Source organism: Leucoraja erinacea, chromosome 5, assembly GCF_028641065.1.
Source record: "Leucoraja erinacea ecotype New England chromosome 5, Leri_hhj_1, whole genome shotgun sequence".
NCBI classification, from domain to species: Eukaryota; Metazoa; Chordata; class Chondrichthyes; order Rajiformes; family Rajidae; genus Leucoraja; species Leucoraja erinaceus.
The window spans coordinates 39,627,817-39,650,400 of NC_073381.1; the positions used below are offsets into that span (position 1 = coordinate 39,627,817).

The window sequence follows — 22,584 nt, forward strand, 5'->3', positions numbered from 1 at the left end:
GAACGCTGAGACCGCTGATGATAACATGATGATGCTGCGGGTCTGTGGAGCGGCCAGCCGCGGGCGGCGGCGCTGACTTTAACATCGGGAGCCTAGGATCTCTCACCGAGATCATCAGAGGTGGAGTTCTGTCCAGCGCGGCCTGTCGGCTTCGGAAGCCGCGGTCTCCAGTAAGGAAGTGGCCGTTCCAGGCATCCCAAGCCGCTGAGAGGGTTCTCCTGATGCCGGAGCACCATCACCCAGCGAGAAGGGCCTGAAACATCGGGCCGCGTAGCAGCGACTGCGGAGGCCTCAATAGGCCCGACTATGGGTGGACAAGGGGATGGGGACTGGGCTTTGTGCCTTCCCTCACAGTGGGAACCATTGTGGGGGGATGTTTTTATGTTTTATGTTAAATTTCTTTTCAATGTTATGTTGTATTCTTAATAATGTGCTGCAATGGCAACTCGAATTTCACTACACCAGTTGGTGTATGTGACAATAAATGAACCTTTGAACCTCCATACTGTACTGCTCCACCTAGAACAACGGGGAGCATACGCGCAACTGCTATTTGTGGATTACAGCTCTGCATTCAACACAATCCTACCCAGTAGACTGGTCTCCAAGCTGTCCGACCTAGACTTCGAACACAACATCTGCCTATGGATTAAGGACTTCCTTACGGACCGGCCGCAGTCAGTCACGATGGGACCCCATCGCTCCCCCACTCTGACACTCAGCACAGGAGCTCCATACGGCTGAGCGCTGAGCCCCCTCCTCTACTCCCTCTATACCTATGACTGCATACCGACCCACAGCATGAACACCATCATAACATTTGCAGACGACATGACAGTGGCGGGGCTGATCACTGAGGGCGATGAGTCAGCTTACAGGGAGGAGGTACAGAGATTAATAGGCTGGTGCTCAGAGAAGAATTTAGCACTCAATTTTAAAAAAAGAACTCGTCATTGAATTCAGGAAGAAGCAGGGATCGACAACACACACCTGCCTGCCCTGGAAGAGATCTATAGTTCTCGTTGCCTGTGGAAGACATCACACATACCAAAGGATCTCATCCCCCACTGCACATAAACTGAGAAAGAGTGGACAGAGTCTCCAGTTTCAGGTTCCTGGGCACCCACTCAGCTGATCTCAGGTGGTCAACTAACACGCACTCCCTGGTAAAGAAGGCACAACAATGGCTTTACTTCCTAAGATCACTCAGGAAAGTCAACTTGCCACAACAGCTGCTAGTGTCATTCTACCGTTGCTCCATAGAGAATGTCCCGACACATGGCATCCTGGTATGGTATGGCAACAGTTCTGCGGCTGACAAGAAGCCTCTGCAGAGAGTCATCTATACACCCCAGGAGATCGCCAACACACACCTGCCTGCCCTGGAAGAGATCTATAGTTCTCGTTGCCTGCGGAAGACATCACACATACCAAAGGACTCATCTCATCCCGCACATCACTTGTTTGCCCTTCTGCCCCCAGGAAGGCGTTACAGATCCATCAAATCACACACCACAAAATTAACAAACAGTTTCTACCCCAAGGCCATCACCACTCTGAACTCTGCACTGAACACACAGCCCCCATAGCCAATATTTTGTACTGCCACAACACTATACTTGCACATTATGACGTTTTCTTGCGTTTTGTTGTTTCCATTGTCGTTAATATTTATCTGATACGTTGGAGCTCTGCTCGGGCAATGCGCCTGAAATTTTGTTGTATGTATTTACAATAACAATAAAGTATTATTATTATTATTATTATTATTAGGTGTCCGAAGAGGAAGAAGAAAAATCTCAGGTGAACCCTGCTGGCAGTGGGAGGTCAAAACGAAAGAAGAGAAAAGAGAAAGGAAAACATGTAGAAGATTCGGTTGAAAGTGAAGTGGTACGTGGTTTGAAATAAATAAACAATGAAAATTCTACGTTAACATGGATAGACATAGAAAATAGATGCGGGAGGAGGCCATTTGGCCCTTCGAGCCAGCACCGCCATCCATTGTGATCATGGCCGATCATCCCCAATCAGTAACACGTGCCTGCCTTCTCCCCATATCCCTTGATTTCACTAGCCCCTAGAGCTCTATCTAACTCTCTTTTAAATTCATCCAGTGAATTGGCCTCCACTGCCCTCTGTGGCAGAGAATTCCATAAAATCACAACTCTCTGGGTGAAAAAGTTTTTTCACATCTGTTTTAAATGGCCTCCACTTTATTCTTAGATAAATCATTAATCACGTTAACCATATAACCATATAACAATTACAGCACGGAAACAGGCCATCTCGGCCCTACAAGTCCGTGCCCAACAACTTTTTTTCCCCTTAGTCCCACCTGCCTGCACTCATACCATAACCCTCCATTCCCTTCTCATCCATATGCCTATCCAATTTATTTTTAAATGATACCAATGAACCTGCCTCCACCACTTCCACTGGAAGCTCATTCCACACCGCTACCACTCTCTGAGTAAAGAAGTTCCCCCTCATATTACCCCTAAACATCTGTCCCTTAATTCTGAAGTCATGTCCTCTTGTTTGAATCTTCCCTATTCTCAAAGGGAAAAGCTTGTCCACATCAACTCTGTCTATCCCTCTCATCATTTTAAAGACCTCTATCAAGTCCCCCCTTAACCTTCTGCGCTCCAGAGAATAAAGACCTAACGTTGATTAATCATTAAATGGGAATTAACTTTTTTAGAGAATTTGAAAGCATCTTGATGATTATTTAATGGATCAGACCAAATAGTACTAACTGAACATCTTCAACAAAGCAGAGTGCTTCAAGGTACCACACTTGCAGATGCTTAGCTGAATTTGTATCCTTTGAAAATTTTTGGATAACATTTCTACATGTTCCGATAAGGATAAAAGTGCCCAACAATATATTGCTTCCATTTTTTTTTGTTAATGTACCTGTACTGTGATTTGGAAACAGCAGGAAACAGTAACATTAATTGTTTATAAAATTACTAATTCAATTCGTCAAGGAGCTTTCAACAAGATTGGTGTTCTGTTCATTTTGTTAAATTATGTAAAAAGCGTATACATACCCATCAGTTTTCAAATAGTTTCAAAGTTGTTATAACTTGCAACGTAATAATTATTGAACACAAGCGATAGATTCACTTTGTAAAATTATTGAATGTTTTAAGTTTACCTCAGAAAGCAAAGCATCAAAGATTAGATACCAATCAGAGAATAAAAGCTGTTCCGGTCCAAGGTGGTACTTAGTCTTTAGTAACATAGAATGCATAACTTCATCCCATATTTATAGTTTTCACCACCACACGCACCTATTTTGGTCAAAGAACTGGACCATCAGCCCCTTGTCTGCATCCAACAAACCAATTTTTGGCAGCAATTATCACATAACCTGTTGTTACAAAGATTTACGTTTTGTTTAAATGCTCGAGATTTTGCAACGAGATCTGGTCTCAGTGTTTTTCATCCTGTCCAAGAAGTGAATAGTCCTTGTACTTGATATATCAAGTAATGATCGATTTTAAGTAGCAGATATAAGTAGCTAACAGATATAATAAAACAGTTAAGAGGAACTTCTTCACAGAAAGCTGCAAAAATTCTTTGACGCAGGATTCTTTTTCACATTCTTCTTAATTGCCATGAAAATATTTAAATGAACTTGCCTCAAATTCAGCTCGGTTTCCCAGAAATGTTCAGAGCCGGCAATTGGAGTCAATGGTAGACTTCATTGTGCCCTAATACATAGTCTTCCTCTTACATCCCCAGCAACACCTGAAATCTAATTTCCTCCCAGCCTCAGCAGATTTCCTGTAACCCTAAATGGAATCATAGAGGGAAGGACATCATTCAGCTCATCATGCTGATGCTGGATCTTTGAAAAACCAACACCACTGTTTCATTCCCCCACGCTTTTCCCAAATCCTGTATTTTGTGTTCCCCCCCCCCCCCCCCCTTTATATCCTAACATTATTGGAAAGTGAATGTTTAAGGTTAGATCCATGAGATCTACGGAGAGCTAACTAACTGGAATTGGCTACATGAAAAGAAGCAGAATGGTGGTGGAAAGTTGTTTTTCGGACTAGTGGCATGTGACTAGTGGTGCGTCTCAGGGAACGGTGCTGTTTGTGGTTTCTATGAACAATTTGGATGTGAATGTGGAAGGCATGACTATTAAGTTTGCAATTGACGCTGATATAGGTGGTATTGTACACGGAAAAGATAGTTATCAAAAATTACAGCAGAATCTTGATCAGTTGGACAAGTGGGCTGAGGAATGACTAATGGAGTTTAATGCAGATAAGTGCAAGGTGTTGCAATCAAACCAGAATAGGACATTTAAAATGAATGGTTGGGCCCTTTGGAGTGTTATAGAGCAGAGGAATCTATAAGTACAAGCACATTGTTCTCTGAAAGTAGTGTCACAGATAGATAGGATGGTACCTATATTTTTGGTGCATTGGCCTTCACCAGACAGTGTTTTGATTGTAGAAGATAGACACAAATAGCTGGAGTAAGTTAGCGGGAAAGGCAGCCTTTCTGGAGAGGAGGAATGGGTGACGTTTCGGGTTGTGACCTTTGTAGAAGTTGGGATGTTATGTTACATTTGTACAAGACATTGGTGAGACACATTTGGAGTTTTACATGGAAAATAGGTGCAGGAGTAGGCCATTCGGCACTTCGAGCCAGCACCGCCATTCAATATGATCATGGCTGATTTTATGTTGTTTTGATCACCCTGCCATGGGAAGGATGTCACTGAGTTGGAAAAATGTGCAGAGGAGATTTATGAAGATGTTGCCAGGACTCAAGTGCCAGAGCTATAGGAAAAGGTTGAGCAGGCGAGGACTTTACTCCTCTGAACGCAGGAGGCTAAGAGGTGATCTTATAGAGGTGTATACATTCATAAAGGGTATAGATAGAGTGAATGCACAGTCTTTTACCCAGGGTAGCGGAATCAAGAACCAGAGGACATAGGTTTAGGATGAGAGAGGCAAGATAAGAACCTGAGAAGCAACTTTTTTCTCTCGGTGAGTATACGGAACAAGCTGCCAGAGGAGGTAGTTGAAGCAGATAGTACATAAGCATTTAAAAGAGACTTGGACACTTACATGTATTGAAAAGGTTTAGAGGGACATGGACATGCGCAAGATGCCCCATCTAAACTAGTTCCACTTGCGCATGTTTGGCCCAAGAATATAATTATTTTAAAATAAGAAAGTTGCCCTTAGTTTTGACATAACTCAATTTTTAAGAAATTAAGATTAAGAAAAATAAAATAAAAAGTTACAATTAATTTCCTCAATTCTAGGTGACACTGGAGAAACCCAGTTCTAAATCACATAAAGAACCGAAAAAAACTCTTCCAGTAACTGCTGATTCTTCGGAGGCAGAAACAAATAAGGTTGGTTGCCTCTTGCAAGGATGAATCACTTACTCCCAATTTTTCTATCTCCACCACTGTTCCCAAGATGAGGCCTTTCACTCTTGGACATCCGAGATGTCCTCTTTCTTCATTAAATGGGGTTCCCCACCTGTTTTTCTGAACCCTCAATTGTCTCTCCTCTGTTTACCATATTTGTGCTCTTGCTTTCTCTCTCCTCGCTTTCTGTAAAGATCACTCTTTCCGCTACTTTTTCCCCTTTCAACATAACCCGCCCACCTCCCAGGCACTTTCCTCTACAACTGCAGGAGATGCAACAGTTGTCCCTGCACCTGCTCTCGGACATCCAACCAGGGACCACAGTAGCCTTTCCAGGTGAGACAGAGATTCATTTGCACCTCTTCCAACCTTATCTGTTGCATTTGGTGTCCCTGATGTCCCTCCACTACATCAGTGAGACTAGGTGACTGTTTCACCGAACAATTGCCCTCTGTCCATCAACGCCTGCTGCAAGGAGATCCTGGTTGCTAATCAGTTTAACTCTTCTTCCCCCTCCCATCCCGACCTTTTCGTCCTTTGCATCCTCCATTGTCCGTGATGCCACACACAAAATGGAAGAACAGTACCTTATATTCTACTTGAGTCGCTTACAACTAATTCTACTGGTTCTAATTAATTCCCCTCCTGGAATAAATAAAAGTTCTATCGTATGTACATTGAATTATCCAATTTCAAGCAATGCCCAACTACTGCTGCACACACATTTCTCCCACCACCAGGTCACCTTTCTCCATTCCCCTCCGAGTACACTTATTTCCTACCCCTCCCATTCTGGATCTTCCACTTCCCTTTTACCACTCCCTCTTTTTCCAGCTTCTCCACCCCCCCACCCCCCCACTCCAACAGTCTGGAAAAGGATCCTGATCTGAAATGTCCATGTACTCCACAGATGATACCTAACCATTGAGTTGCTCCAGCACTTTCTTTTTTGATAAAGATCTGTTTTGCGTAGAATGACAAAACTGGGACTGATGTGAAGTTGAATTTCTGAATTCTGCCCTGTTTATAAGGTGCCCACTTCTCATGCTCTTAAATGATAAACCGTATTAAAATTAAATTAAATTAAAACATTTTTTTTTGTCCTACCCCCTCCCCTGACATCAGTCTGGAGAAGGGTCTCAACCCGAAACATCGCCAATTCCTTCTCTCCGTAGATGCTGCCTCACCCGCTGAGTTTCTCCAGCATTTTGTGTCTACCTAAAATAATGAGATATGCCATAGATATACAATGGCAATCCCTGCATAATGTTTTTCTCAGTACCAATTCTGGGGTCAATATAAAACATTTCATGAAACCACTTTGAAGAGTATCTGGGCTTTAATTCTATTCTAGTGTCTCACACCAAGTACCGTGGACCTTAAATCCTCTGCTAAAGTTACTGTACTCTACCAGCATCCCAAAGGACAAAGATAACGCCTGGCTAATTTCAAATCCTGCCCCTTTGCTCTACAGGTTTGTTACTCATCTCTGATTCCTTTGCACAATTGATTCTATTGACTCCATTTATACCTCACACAGCCTCGGCAAGGCAAACAGCTTAATCAAGGACAAGTCCCTGGCCACTCACTCTTCACCGCTCTCCCATCAGGCAAAAGGTATAGAAGTGTGAAAACGCAAACTGCCAGATTCGGGGACAGTTCCTTCCCAGCTGTTATCAGGCAACTGTATCATCCTAACACAACCAGAGAGCACCTGAACTACTGTCTACTTCTTTGATAACCCCCTGGACTATCCTTGGTCGGACTTGCTGATTTTACCTTGCAGTAAACGCTATTCTATAGGGTGATTTCACCAAATGTCAAATGAGCGTAGATCCCCCCTCACATGATCGAAAATTTTAACTGGAGGACATATGTCAGTTCGGTACATGTTAGTGAATGGGGAAACACGCACTTTCCCACCCGTTAAAAACATGGAAAACGGCCGATTTTTGAGCTGAAATTTTCTGTGCTAGTCGGGGTGACCGTGAAGCACAGCGACCTAAATTTTCAGGCAAAAAAAAGATAGAAAGTAAGGTAATTACAAGAGGGAACTGAAGGTAGAAAACAGCGGAAGTGAACAGCCGACATTTGCCGTGGAGATTTAAAGATCCAAAATATCGGGAATTATCGCGTTTGCTCGCTGAATTTCATCAAAAGTAAGTTAATAATGCCTTACTTTTGATGAAATTCAGCGAGCAAACGCGATAATTCCCGATATTTTGGATCTTTAAATCTCCACGGCAAATGTCGGCTGTTCACTTCCGCTGTTTTCTACCTTCAGTTCCCTCTTGTAATTACCTTACTTTCTATCTTTTTTTTTGCCTGAAAATTTAGGTCGCTGTGCTTCACGGTCACCCCGACTAGCACAGAAATTTTCAGCTCAAAAATCGGCCGTTTTCCATGTTTTTAACGGGTGGGAAAGTGCGTGTTTCCCCATTCACTAACATGTACCGAACTGACATATGTCCTCCAGTTAAAATTTTCGGTCACGTGAGGGGGGATCTACGCTCATTTGACATTTGGTGAAATCACCCTATTATCATGTATCTATACCCTGTAAATGGATCGATTGTAATCATGTATTGTCTTGCTGCTGACTGGTTAGCACTCAACAAAAAAGCTTTTCACTGTACCTCTGTACACGTGACAATAAACTAAACCGAACTTTTGCATGATAACTATGGTTACTGTGCACTAACGAGCCACTGGCTTTCTTGCATATAACTGGCAGCATTTAAATGAGGTGAAGCCATGTAATGGAACACAAGTTGTCTGGAGTGAGTAAACAATCCGTCCAATTAGTGAACATAGTGGCTAGACTACGAACCTTGGCTGGGCACAGAAATGATTCGAATGAGCAGACAATACAAAACAATTTTCTTATCTGACTTGTATGGCAATATTTTTATTAGATAATGTAGCTGTGAAAACCATTGTAATATCTCAGCACATTAATAGAGAAGTTATCATTGTTACTGTTGTATTGTTCCTGTAGTAGAGCTAATCATGCTGTTTTTGTGTGATAGCTCTTAGATGGTTCACAAAATAAATTTCTGGCAGATGTGGATCCGAAGGAAATGTCGCAAAGATCAGGAATTGAAATGCAACAGTGCTTGACAGAGATTGCTCCTTCCAATCGTGGAGCCAGCACATCATCCAATAAAAGTAAGCAAAGTGATTTAAAGTAGGAACAAACTACTTGAGGGTTAAATATCTTATTTTTCTAGTGTTCATAAAACAAAGCATTGATAATACCAATGAGTCAGATTTTTTAAATATCCACAGGAATGTGAGTCACTCGTGCTAGAAACAAAACCGCTCAATGTTTGTGTGAGACAGCGGTTCCATTTAAATGTGCTTGGTTGACATTTCCTGTTTTTCATGATTCCTCATTTTGATGGAATTTGTTAACCATTTTCATTTGAAAAAAAAATGTTGTATCAGCGCTTTCGTTTTGAATTGTTTACTGAAGCAAAAGCCATCATTCTATTCTGGACTAAGTGGGACCTGTTGGGTCCCAGTCACACGGGAGGCCTGGTCCCCCCCAACGCAACCCATTCCCCAAAGCAATATTTCACCACTCAGGGAAGGGGGTGTGAGGGAGGGGGATGTAGGGGAGGGGGGGGGGGGGGGGGGGGTGGGGGGTGTGTGGGGGAGGGAGGAGGTGTGTGTGGGGGGGGGGTGTGTGGGGAAAGGAGGAGCGTGGGGAAAGGGCTGTGGTGAAAGGGGGGGTGTGGTGAAAGGAGGGTTGGGGAAAGGAGGGTTGGGGAAGGGTGGAGGGGGAAGGGGGTGTGGGAGAGGGGTGGTGTGGGGAGGGGTGGTGTGGGGAAAGGGTGGGTGTTGGTAAAAGGCTGTGGTGAAAGGGGGTGTGGGGAAAGGAGGGTTGGGGAAGGGTGGAGGGAAAGGGGGGGGTGTGGGGAAAGGGTGGGTGTGGGGAAAGGAGGGTTGGGGAAGGATGGAGGGGGAAGGGGGGGTGTGGGGGAAAGGGTGGGTGTGGGGAAGGGGGTTGGGGAAGGGGGGGGTGGGGGGGGGGGGAGGTGCTCGCACTATGCTCACCCCGCACCTTCAGCTTTTGGCCTCACGCAGATCCGGTCCCACTCTGGCTTCACTCAGAGGCGTTCGGTTCAAATCAGCAGCTTCCGGCTGGTCGTGCTGGTCGCCACAGAAGCAGCCCGCGAGCCACTGACTCTCCGCAAGCTGCTCAACACACTGCGCCCCTTCAGTTTTTTATTCTCCTCGCCGCGTTATTGACAGCGGGTTCTGGAAGGGGCAGGTTTTAAGATTTTTTTAAACCTTCATAACTTTTGTACTATTTCACCGATCAGAACAAAACTTATTTGACTTGCAGCAGGGGAGAATGGTGAGTAAGGTGGCGAAAAATCGTAGCACAATGGGTGATCGTTTTTGCGTAAATTTAATTACAACGCAGACCAGACGGAAGTGGTCAAGATGAGAGTTTTAGTAATAGTTTAGTATAGATAGATAGATAACAGCCAACAAATTTAAAAATCTTCCTTTCTTTTGAAAATGCAAGCATTATGTAATTTGCCATGCAGTCCAATTGTAATTTTGTTTTTACATAGAGTGATTCCCCCAGTCTCAATGTTTTTTGGTTAAATTGTGCGATGTCGTTATACCAGGCAGGGCCTTTATGCCACTAGCCTCCCCTTCACCTTTTCATCTTGTAGTTGCCTTCAGCCAATGTAATCTGAGAGAGCCATTGTACACATTAGATCAGAGACCTGGAATTGCTTGTACATCCTTGCTGGATCAGTTTGTTTAAAAACGCTGTTTCTTCTTTATAATTGCAATTTCAATTTTATGTGAAGCAAACATGAGTAATATAAGCATTTTACTTGGTTCATTTGGAGAAATACAATGGAAACAAGCCCTTTAGCCCATCTAGTCCACACCCATTCCCACTGATCTTATATTATCCCACTTTCTCATATACTGCTTAAACATTAGTGGTAGTGGATAGGCGGCAATTAACTTACAAACCCGCACATCTTTGGGATTTGGGAGGAAACTGAAGCACCTAGAGGAAACTCACTCACACGATCACAGGGAGAACATGCAAAATCTGCGTAGATAGTGCCCAAGATCAGGATCGAACCCTGATTTCTGGCACTGTGAGGCAGCAACTCTTAAATTACTGGACAAATAACAATTGCTGAAACTTAACAGGAGAGGGGATAATTTTATTAAAATGTCCTCCAATGGAAGAGTTGAAACTTGCAGTTGGCAAATTATTCTGAAAAAAGTCTAAAAAACATTAATCATTCTCAAGTGCTTTTTTAAAAATTTATCACAGAAAATGACTGTGCCAAAACAGAGAAGAGGAAAATGAAAGCCAGAAGAGAAACCTGATGCAGCCTTTTTTTATTCATGCAACGGTTCAGATTTTAATACTGAAATTGTCATCTGTTACTGCTAAGTACAGGCATTCTGCTGCAGGAAGCAATGCACTAAGTCCATAAAATGAAAAAGGGACTAATAAGTAAGAAACTCTGATGTAGTTATGGAAGCCACAAAAGATGTTGGTAAATGCAAGTGCTCATTGTTACCGACTGGTAACAGTCAGCCACAAAAGGGATGCATTGCCTCTGTACTCTGTCAAGTTTTCTATTCTAACGCAACATAGAATGCAAAGTAGCTTTTCCACTTCCAAGCAACTGTGATTTATGGCAGTGTAAAATGTTATTTTTTTTAAATTTTGCATATTTAATTAAATTCCATTATAAACTGCTCTTGATATATTCAAGAACAGATGTTTTGTGTCCTATTGTGAAATTGTACTTTTGAAATAACTGTGTCTTAAATCATAATACTGGTTTCTTATAGACAAGATGGAACTAAAATGTGATCTCTCATCACTGCATTGAGCTGGACATATGGATTTGCTTCCATACCAAAAACAAAGCCTGCCATTTGTCCATTGTCAGTTCAGAGCAATATAGCACTTCAGTAATCTTGCTTGACCAGATTTAAGATTTAGTAATATAATTTTGCATCTTTTGGGATAAAAATGCACTAAATCCTTTTTGCAAAACGTGCAGGGGGAACATGCCGTAGAACACGCCCCTACCTACCATAAATCTGTAGTGCCATTTTGGCCATGCTGTTGATCATTTTTAATTTGTTTCTTTGTCTTTAAAAGTGCTCTATATCAGACTGTTTAGCTGTAAAGCTTATGTAAAACAAAGAGAGAAATAATCTGAGACAACAGAATAGTAAAAACAGCAGAATAGATCATAAAGACTGATCATCTGATTAAGTGATTTGACACCGGACACCACTCATGTAAGTGCTTTTTATACTAATCAAAAGTGAATTTTAAGTTGGTATTATTTATTGACTGTAGTGGTATGGTGGCTTTAATACCACCATTTCTAGGGATTTAAAGCACTGAGTTTTAAAGTGAGCATGAAAATGTGATCTTTTAATACACTTTGCTAGAAATCTACCATGTTCCTGAATAAAGGTAGCAGTTGTAAGAATCAATCAGGTTGGTCATTGGAAACTTTTAAAATAATACACTTTTTCACAGCTTTGTTGTTCTGACGTCACTATTTCAAAATTTAACACGGTCACTTTCATAAATTATAAGCTCAAGTTGTAGGCACTAAGCCTGACAATGTGTATAATGGCCTACATTTTGACAATTGATGTTCAGCCAGTTTGTGTGAAATTTCAACAATTTGACACGTGCTATTTTCCAATACCATCCAGTGTGTTTACTTAATAGCTGTCAATCACTTCTGTGACAAAACTGCAATCTCCTGAGACATGTGACCTTAGCAAAAAGAATGATAATTATTTAAACAAGTGGGATTTACATTTTAGTTGCTGTGACTGAATCTATGTCAATGGTGTGAGAATTTAATAAAATAAAAAGGCAATCCAGCATAATAGACCATATACGAGGCAAAGGCACACAGAGCAATTTACCTTACAGTAATTAAATCAGCACTATTAAATCAGCACTTGTAACTTTCCTATGGGTTCATAGTTTGTATTATTTGTGAATGTATTTAATATTAGGCATAAACCTATGTAAGATATTGGTAGAATTTCCAGTTTTATTTGAAATAAAAATGAATTAAAGGGCAATATGAAGTCAAGCCAACCTATTGTTTATTGTAAGTGGCCTGCTAGTTTTATACAACCAATACCTCCAAAGCCAGTTTTCTTAAATATAATATTTACTCTTTGCAAACAGTGAAACTATCCATATTTATTGAGGTGTTTGCTACAGTTGCTCTCCCATTACATGTTTTTAATCTATCAGTGATTAACAATAGCAAGGCCCTCCAGCTCTGACTTTTTGCCAGGTCATGAAGTGTCCATATTAGCCTTAATGTTGACTTAACAATTTTATAGAAGGTTTAAAAACATTCACTATTTTGTTTAAAGCAGTATTTGCTTCCCTTTTATAACTCAGTGTTTTACTTTTTGCCCTCCTGCAACAGCAACATAGGATTAATATGATGTTGCATCTACATTTTTATTTTTCATGAAGACCACATTTCTTTCAAAATATCTGACTTCAATCTGTTATGGAGATCAAATTTATGGATTTTGTGCTTAGTTCAGCTCCTGGCTTTAAAAAAAAGTAAAAATCTTGAGCTGCAATTATGTTATATCAAATATTGAACATGAAATGTTATTGTACCTAATGATGTTAACAGTGTAGCTAGTGTTATAAAGTGATGTTTGATTCAAATGTTTATATAATCATAATATCCAGTGTAAGGATTGTTTCTCCATTTTTATTACTGGTTTAAGAAGGTTGCATGAAAAATTTGTATGTATTTCTTTATAGTTTTGGGAAACTTTAAAATCTGAAGGAAGTATCTGTTTACCAGATTTTCTGTTAAGTATGTGGCAAAACAAAATAGTTTGACAAGGAATTATATGTTTTCTCTAACAAAATTACTTGTGATTTTCATATTTGAATTACGGTTTTTTGAATCTTATGGATTCCCTACTCAATATGCAGAGTGGTTCTTTATTTAAAACTGGTCTAAAAATAAGTTGCTCATCTTTTATAACCAGACTTTTTTTTCCCGGAATATCTGTATTACTGTTTAATAAGTTTGCACTTTTTCCAGAATTTCTGAGTGATTTGGGTGTTAGGTTTGTAATTCAGGGTTGTTGCTGAAAAATTCTAAAACATTGAAAAAAATCTTTCTTTCTTTTAAAATCTTTTTATTAGTTTTTTTTCCAAAAAACAAAAACAAAACAAACAAACAAAAACAAAACAAAATGATATTGTTATAGTGGCAGATTTTCATATCTTTCAGGTAATTAGCATCCTAGCTGCTATTTGGATGAGAATGGTTGAAACGCATGCAAGCTCACTCACAGAGACCTTCAGAGCTTCTTCTCAGATATGACTTAAAACACAGTCTTTTGATGAATAAATGCTTTATTGTTGATAGAAAACAGTAAGATACATCCAAGTTTCTTCCAACTCGTTACTACAATCTTCTTCGAACTCCAGCTTATTACTTTAGACATTAGAAAACTCCTCGTGTCTCCGTAACACTGACCCGGTCGAAGGATTGACCTTCTCCATCATCTCTCCAAACTAATCTAAAAACTAAACTTCTGCGCAAGCATCTAAGCTCCAAACATGCCCAAAAACACGTCATAAATCCCACCCAAAATATAACGGGCAGTCTAAAATTTAAAGGCACATGCCATCCTCAATGACATGCAAAACAGGCCAAATGACCACTACATACCGGCCCCTAATTGTTCCGAGTATGTTATGAGGCAATTACTAATAAACATCAAAAAAGTGGCCATAAAGTCTTAACATGTATCAAAAGCAAAAGGTCAGGGAATAAAACCCTGTGGCTCCTCGTCGGGAAATTAAACCCCTGTCTACCCGTGACAAGCGGGGATACTAATCACTATACTAATGAAGAAAATATAGCATGCACTATATATCCGCAATCATGGCTCTTCATCGATTCTTCCATCTTCACTTTCGCCTTCTAGAAGCAAGCACAACTTAGTTATTAATCTTATTACAACAGTGGTTTAATTCAAAGTCGTATCGTGCATACCAATCCCTTAAAATCAGGCATGATACCCAGTATATAGTCCAAAGCTTTGATAGCATGAAACGTCTTCCTCCATGTCCGATCAACTCATTGATGTGTTGTAACAGCAATGTTGAAGTATGAAAATCTTTCAAAAGTTCACCGTTCAGTTTGATTTAATGTCTGAATCTTCAGCAGAGATTTCAAATCCCAACTCAAGCTTTCAAATCCCAACTCAAGCTCTGTCTGGCTTGCAGAGAGATTTTAGTTAATTGATCCATTTCTTCTCGCTTAAGAAACAATTCACTGTCAGTTCTCTGGAAACTTCATTTGCAGAATTTTCTGATGTGTCAACATATTTCAGTTGTACCACATTCCTATGGCAGATCGTCTTTGTCCAAATCCAACTCTCTGGTTTCTTTAGCTCTGTCATCTAGTGGAATGCTTTCACAATTGTCGCTGTTCCACTTCGAAAGTATAAATCCTCCCTTATTGCAAAGAGAAGTCAGATGTTCTACTGGTAGAATTGCTTCCTGCTCAGTGGACATAGATTTTAAGCAATCATCCTTGTAGAAGTTATTCTTCAAAGAGATTCTTACTTCATGAAATTTACTCTTCTCGCCAAATTCTGGGACTTTCAAATTCAAAATATTTGGCAGATGAACACTTTCTTGTTTGAACGGTAAGTCTCCGCAACAGAGTCAGTCAGTTTTCACAGAGTAGTTCATAACATCCATGAACTTCAATTCTCCATTCGACATTTCTTCAGATTCCTTGCTAGTATTTTCATTAGAGTCATGATTGTATGGCATCATCACCGGCTTTTCTAATTTATCAGTAGACATTTGATTAACAGCAATGGCAGGACAGTTCTTCTGATTTCCGATTTTGTGGTTCCTTTTCAAGTAGCTATAGATAACCCATCCAATTCAGGTTTTCATAGCATACGGTCCTTCACCTTGGCTCCTAACAATCTGTATAGGTTCCAAAGCTTTCAAAACATTCATTCCGATAAGTAGATCAACACTAGAATCTATTTCAGATATCTTGACATCCTTCAGGTAAGACCATTGCTTTAAGTCTTCATGTCTTGGTATATTTTGATGACCAACAGGCATAATTCCACGCGTAAACACTTCAGATATCGATATGAAATAATCTCCATCCAAACTGGATATCTCCATACTCGTAATGCAATGACTCATGCTCTCTTTATCTTTAGTCATGGTACGTAATCGTCTCTTCTCCTGTGATATTCAGCCTTCTCGTCAGGCTTTCTGTGCAAAAGGTAGTCGAACTTCCATGATCCAGAAAAGCATATGTTTGCAACACTGCATTCGTCTTGCTGTTCCTTACTTGCACTGGTAAGATAGAAAAATTACGAGCTTCTACTCCGGCCCTAATATGAGCAGTTACTTGAGGCGAGGTGATAGCATTTCTAGTAGTTGGCTTCTTGCCCTGTTCTGTTCCGGTTCTTCTTCTATTTGGTCTGGTATTTCATCATTCATTTGTTCCAGTACTTCTTCTTCCCGGTGCTCTGGCAGCTCTTCTTCAATGTGAAGTGCTTCAGGATGATATTGTTTGCACTCATAACAAATTATAGGACTCTTACAGTCTCTTACCATATATGTCCATTTTTCAAACATCCAAAACAGATTCCCTTGGCTTTCAAGAAATCCATCGTCTTCATAATTCGTCTTGAATCTATGACACCATCTTATGGTGTAACCAACTTCATCACATAACAAACAAAATACTATTTGCTTGCTAGTAGACACCTTTGTTTTTCTTTTATCTGTCTTTTCCACAGATACGGTCGTGATAGCAAAACTACTTCTCTTAGATTCAGATCTTTCTTCGGTTTTGGAAAAGGTAGAACCTTTATAAGTTGCAAGTGGTCTGCGATCTTCAATAGTTCCATTGTATGAGTCTGACATGTACCGTACTTCTTTGTCCAAGAATTCCACCAGGTCTGGTAGCCTGGCTACTTGGTTCCTTTTATCTTGTATTTCGCCTGCCCTATCTCTCCACTTTTCTCTCATTCTTCTGGGCAACTTGTTAGTGATGATTCTCATATTACTTGCATGATTCATTTCCTCCATGTAGCCGAGTTTTCTCATCGAGTTGCAACATTTTCTCAGAAATATTGCATAATCACTCAATTTTTCCACATCTTCTGGCTTGATTTCTTTCCAAGCATGGGCGTTCTCAATGTATGCGTTCGCAATCATCTGTTCATCACCAAAAGGTTCTTCAAGTAATCTTCTCGCCTTTCTATAGCCCTGGTTGCCTGGCTCCATCTGACAACTTTCTACAAGTACCTCCACACTTCCACTTGTGTACTTCACCAGAAATCGTAAGCGCTCTTTTTCATCCTTAACTTTCGTCTCTAATACCTCCTCTAGTGCCCTTACAAAAGTTTCATACTCCAAAGGATCTCCACCATACGTAGGAATTTCTACTGGTGGTAGAATGAGAGAGGTATTTTGTCGAGCTATAATCTTCTTGAATTCAGATTGCCAATTCAACAGTGCCAATAATCCATCCTCATAACTCTGTCTTGGTTCCACCTGTTCATAAACAGGCCTTTGTGATTCAAACTGGCTTGCTCGAGCCTGTGCACCAGGCCTCGAAAAAGCATGGTCCGCTATTGGTTTGTCTCGAGCATCCACAGACGCTCCAATAGTAATTGGTTTCGATCTAGCACTCATTTGCTGAGATGAAGTTTTACCCATCTTCATCTGTTCCAATGGGTTTTCAAAGCCTAGGTATCCAATGGACCTCGATTGTGGAATTGATCCAACTACCAATTCACTCTGAGCAGTTTTCTCTCTCGGTATAGAGCTCATCGTCTTCGATGATCTAGAGCTGCATCTTGACCCCTCACTTTCCGGTATGTCCTTCCTGGCTTTGGGCACCGCCATCTTTGTATCTAATTCCAGTTGTTCCCTACATCGCATCATCTGTTCCTCTTGTTGCGTTATCTCTCGCTTATCTCTCGCTTCATCTCTTCTTGCTGTCGCGTCATCTCATGCACCATCTCTTCTTGACGTCGCGTCATCTCTTCTTGACGTCGCGTCATCTCTCGCATCCTCTCTTCTTGCTGTCGCGCCATTTCATGTTTTTTCTTCATGGCATCCGCTTCTATTGAGAGCGCTGCTAACTCGGCTTTTGCTCCCAATTGAGCAGAAGCCCTCAAAACCGAACTGGCTCAGCAACCAGATCTACGGCCTGATCCTCGTGAAGGTATATTGGAGATATTATCTCGTCGTCTAAATTCATCTTCCATTCTGGCACCTTGTTGCTTCGCACTTCCAGCTACTAAGCTCGTAACTTGTGACATAATTTCAGATAACCACTTCTCTGCCTTTTTCATGAAACCATTGAATATCTTCTTCGTGTCTTCATTCTACTGGGTATGTTTTCTGCGTACTTCCCCAGACAGCACTGAACACAGTACATTCTGTTTCTTGCCAACCTCCTGGTAGAGGTTCCATAGTTGGCTCATATTAGATTTCACCTTGATCACGTTCTGTTCTGATTCCATTAGTTTCTTCTGTGTATCAATTAATCTGGTAACCTGCAACCATAATTAATTTCTCTCTTTCTTGGTTTCCCTCAAATAGGCAGCTAGTATATTATCTGTTTCTTCCTGATACACAAGTTCTCTGTAGCTACCAATGGATTTGTTAACTTCTTCCCATATCGAGTTCTCCCTTTGGGTTTCATTAAGTTGGCTGGGTCCTTCTTCACCACCACGTGGTTCATCTGGCATAGCTCCTTCTTCCTCTTCTAAATTCATGATTTTAAAGAGGTCTTGGCCGATTGCCAAGTCTTTAAATTAATCAAATTTCTCTGCTAGTCTCTGCTAGTAGCTGTGGCTCTATTTTGTCAAAATTTCTTTCAAAATCAAAACATACTGATAATGTAGAGAACATCTCTCTAACTCCAGGTGCAAAATGATGATCCTATTCAAATGGAATGCGCTTATCACAAACGATTCAAAACAATCCAAGGTCGGTCCAGACAAGTTGGAGAAAACACCTTCTGAGTTCTGTTACCGAAGTATTTTAATAAAGCTGTGATTTTAATTCCAAGAGTAATAATCGATTTGTACTCACAAATCCAGTGATACGTCTTCAGCTATCATCTGAAATAAATACAAAAAAATTTAGGTAAAATGAACATGTTAATAGCATAGATTCGGCCGGTTAAAGATAAGGACATTGGTGACCATTTAGTAAACTGTTGTTTGATATGGTCAATTAAAGGCATAAAATTAGCTTTAAATAAATCCTTGTGTTTCTTGGTAATCTTAATACCTAAATAAGTAAAACTTTCGGTAGTCAATCTAAGTGGAAACTGTCCATAATTCGAAACTAAATTATTTAATGGAAAAAGCTCACTCTTACTAAGATTTATTTTATGCCCAGAGAAACTACAAAATTGATTAAATAATGCTACTATTGCTGGAATAGATTTCTAAGGGTTAGAAATGAATAATAACAGATCATCTGCATAAAGAGATATCTTATGTGTCTTATTCCCGCGGACAATACCAAAAATATTAGGGGATTCCCTAATAGCAGTGGCCAAAGGTTCCAAAGCAATATCAAACAGAAAAGGACTTAAAGGATAGCCCTGTCTAGTACCTCGAAAGAGCCTGAAAAAAGGGGATCTCTGATTATTAGTAAGTACAGAAGCCTGAGATGTATGGTATATCAGCTTGATCCAAGAAATAAATTTTGGACCAATCTTAAATTTTACACGTGTATTGAATAAGTATTCCCATGCTACTCTATCAAACGCCTTCTCGGCATGAAGTGAAATGACACATTCTGGGGGTTTATTTGATGCTGTATATACAATATTCATTAATCTCCTAACGTTAAAGTATGAATAGTGATTTTTAATAAAATCTGTCTGATCTTCAGAGATAATTTGTGGTAAAATATTTTCCAATCTCATAGCTAATATTTTGGAAAGAATTTTGGAATCTACATTTAACAGTGATATAGGTCTATATGATGTCACTTCAGTAGGGTCTTTATCTTTTTTAAGAATTAAAGAAATAGATGCTTCATAAAAAGATTGTGGTAATCTATTCCATAAAAAGGCTTCTTTAAAAACCTTGCATAGCCAGGGAGACAATAAGCTTGAAAAATACTTTAAAAATTCTACTGTAAACCCATCTGTAAAGGGACTTAGTCTGACACACTGTAACCTTTACTAGAGTCTTTATTATAGCACATGGCACACACGTCCTAGCACTGGCTGCACCCAGCCTTCAGGCGTACCAGGACAAAATGGGAGGAGGAGAGGGGAGGAGATCATAGTTATACTGATATGAGAGGGCGTGTTAATGGTGATGAGGTAGCTACATTATAGGTTGCATGCATAAACCATCTACATCCTTTCCCATACAATTTAAACAAAGTTGCAAGAACAGCAGGTTAGTTATACAGGACCTGCAAAACTAAGCAAAGTCTCCGTAGCAATCCGGAGCTTGCTGATGACTATCTCCGAGGTGATGGCAGGGAGAAGGTCCACCTCGAACCAATTTGAGTAAGAATCCACCAAAACGAGGTATTGCTTTCCACGCCATTCAAAAATGTCGGCAGCCAGCGAGGACCATGGCATGTCAGGGGCAGGCTGTTGTAGCAGCGGCTGACGCTGCTGATGCGGGGCAAGAGAGTTGCAGTCCGGGCAGGAGGCCACTCTGGCCTTGATGTACTTCGCCATGCCAGGCCAATAGTACTGTTCCTGGGCATGCGAGACGGTGGCGTCAGCCCCAGGATGCCCCATGTGGGCAGCATTGAAGTACAGGTCGTATAGTGAGGCAGGGACGACTACTTTGTGGCCCTTGATGATAATGCCATCGATGAGCACCAGCTCATCACGAACCAGGAAGAAGGGGTGAACGCCAGCAGGTAAAGAGGTGCGTTTGACAGGCCATCCACGCCTGATGACAGCGGCAAGCTGTTGGAGATCGGGGTCGTCGGCGGTGTGTGCAGCCAGGCATTGGAGCTGCTTGGAAGGGACGAAATTCACGTTCAGCACCTGTAGGTCATCCTGTTCGAAGGGGTGCTGGACACGTGAGGTCCGGGGGGCCCGGGACAGCGCGTCAGCCACATGCATCTCGGTGCCCCTTTTGTAGACGATTTTAAAGTCAAAGCGCTGCAGCTGCAGCATCATCCGCTGCAGCCTGGCGGGAGCAACGTGGATAGGGGTGCACTCAGCTCGCTCAGGAATGAACTTTCCCAGGTAGTTGAGCATGCCCAGGAAGTGCTGTAGACCGGCAATATCCGTGGGGGCAGGCAGTTCAGAGATTGCGTTCGTCTTTTGGGGGTCGGGCTTCAACCCTTTTGTCGTGAAAATGTGGCCAACGTATGGGACCTCAGGTACACGGAAACGGCATTTTGACGGGTTCAACTTGAGATTTACCTGCCTGGCGCGGTCCAGGATTCTGCGGAGGTTGCGGTCATGCTCAGCCACATCTCTGCCTTAGACCAGAATGTCGTCCACAATAATCGCACAGGGCAGACCTGCAAACAGTTGCTCCATGGAGCGCTGAAATACCTCGCTAGCGGAGTTGATGCCGAACGGCATCCGCAAGAATTTAAACCTGCCGAAGGGTGTACCGAAGGTTGTTAAAAAGGCGTCGAGGATGGAAAACACCGTTGCTTGTCCGACTTGGGCGGCGACGTCTTTAACGGTCCGCATTGGGTAGCGGGGCCGCTTAATTGCCAAGTTCAAGTCCTTGGGGTTGATGCACACCCGTATCTCATCCTTTCCTTTCTTCATCGTGGCGACCATGGTGGAGACCCACTCGGTGGGCTCACTGACTGACGCCAGAACTCCCATATCGACCATGTCCTTTAGCATAGCCTCCACCTTGCCCTTCATGGCGAATGACACTCTGTGCGGCGGGCGAATTACAGGCACCACGGAGGGGTCAGTTGCAATCTTGTACACTAGCGGCAGCTTCCCCAGCTTACCGTCAAAAAGGTCTGGATACTCGGATAGCGGATCCATCACAGCTTGAACCTCGTGAACTGTCCAGTCGAAAGACACCAGACCGAGATCCTGGCAGGTCTGGTTGCTCAGCAGGGTGACACAGTCGCAATCCAGAATAAAAGCGAATAACAGAACGACAGGTCACAGGATGATTTCTGCAGCACACAGTAGAAAGAGACCCTCCCCACAGGTGTTAGTTCCTCTCCCCCATAGGCACGCAAAACAGAGCGATCGGCAGTCAACAGCTCATTATTTCTTATCTTGTTGAACAGTGATGTTGACATAACATTCACTTTTGCACCAGTATCGAGCTTAGCAGAGAATGACTTGTTATTCACCGTAATGAGCACAGAAGGATCGGGGAGGCTAGAGTGGCTGTGAAGGAGAGTGTAAACACTTGACTCTCCCATGGAATATTCGATCACAGAGTCGTGGGCAGTGTCGGCAGTAGACTGAGAGTCCATCTCACTATCAAGTTGCTGAAGGTTGTTTAGGATTTGCCTAGTAGCTGGTGGAACTTTCCCACGGGAACGGCATGCGGCAGCAAAATGATTCATTTTCTTACAGAAATTGCAGGATTTTCCGAAAGCCGGGCACGGAGACTGCACAGGGTGGGCATAGTTACAATTAGGACACTTAGGTGCCCGCGGGTCCCGAGACGTACGGGCGGGCCGCGGTGGAGGGCGGGAGCTGTCCTGCAAACGTCGTGGCCCTGTAACACCAGTTACACCAGTCAGATTGACAGCGCGGCTGTCAGATCCCCTCACTCCATGCGTAGGGGCTACCACCTCGGCGATGCGACACGCATGCATTGCCTGAGTCAGGGTCAGGTCAGGTCGTTGCAGCAAATCAGCACGTAACTTCTGGTCTAACATGCCAGTAACTAGAATGTCCCTGGTGAGCTGATCACACATATTTTCGAAACGGTACCGCTGAGCAAGATAGCGCAGGTCAGCGATGAAACACTCGACAGGTTCTTCTGGCTGTTACTTCCGCGAGAAAAATCTAGCCCGCTCCAATATGCGGTTGGAGGGCAGGTCGCAAATCTCGGCAAATTTACGTAAAAGACATACCGGGTCGGCGGCAGATTCAGCTGGCACGACGATC

General features: G+C 42.0%; 1 protein-coding gene across 3 annotated transcripts in view; it reads left to right on the top strand.

The window, feature by feature from the left end:
* LOC129697145 (protein LYRIC-like) overlaps positions 1–13,867 on the top strand; it is a 62,773-nt gene extending 48,906 nt beyond the window's left edge. For 2 of the 3 annotated variants that reach the window (XM_055635398.1, XM_055635397.1), the window contains exons 9-12: positions 1,774–1,890; positions 5,294–5,386; positions 8,434–8,572; positions 10,722–13,867. In XM_055635398.1, coding sequence (XP_055491373.1) covers positions 1,774–1,890; positions 5,294–5,386; positions 8,434–8,572; positions 10,722–10,777 — 405 coding nt within the window. In that variant the 3' untranslated portion in view covers positions 10,778–13,867. The remainder of the gene's footprint in view (positions 1–1,773; positions 1,891–5,293; positions 5,387–8,433; positions 8,573–10,721) is intronic. The other variant, XM_055635399.1, reaches the window with a different exon arrangement.
* Positions 13,868–22,584: the final 8,717 nt, after the last annotated feature.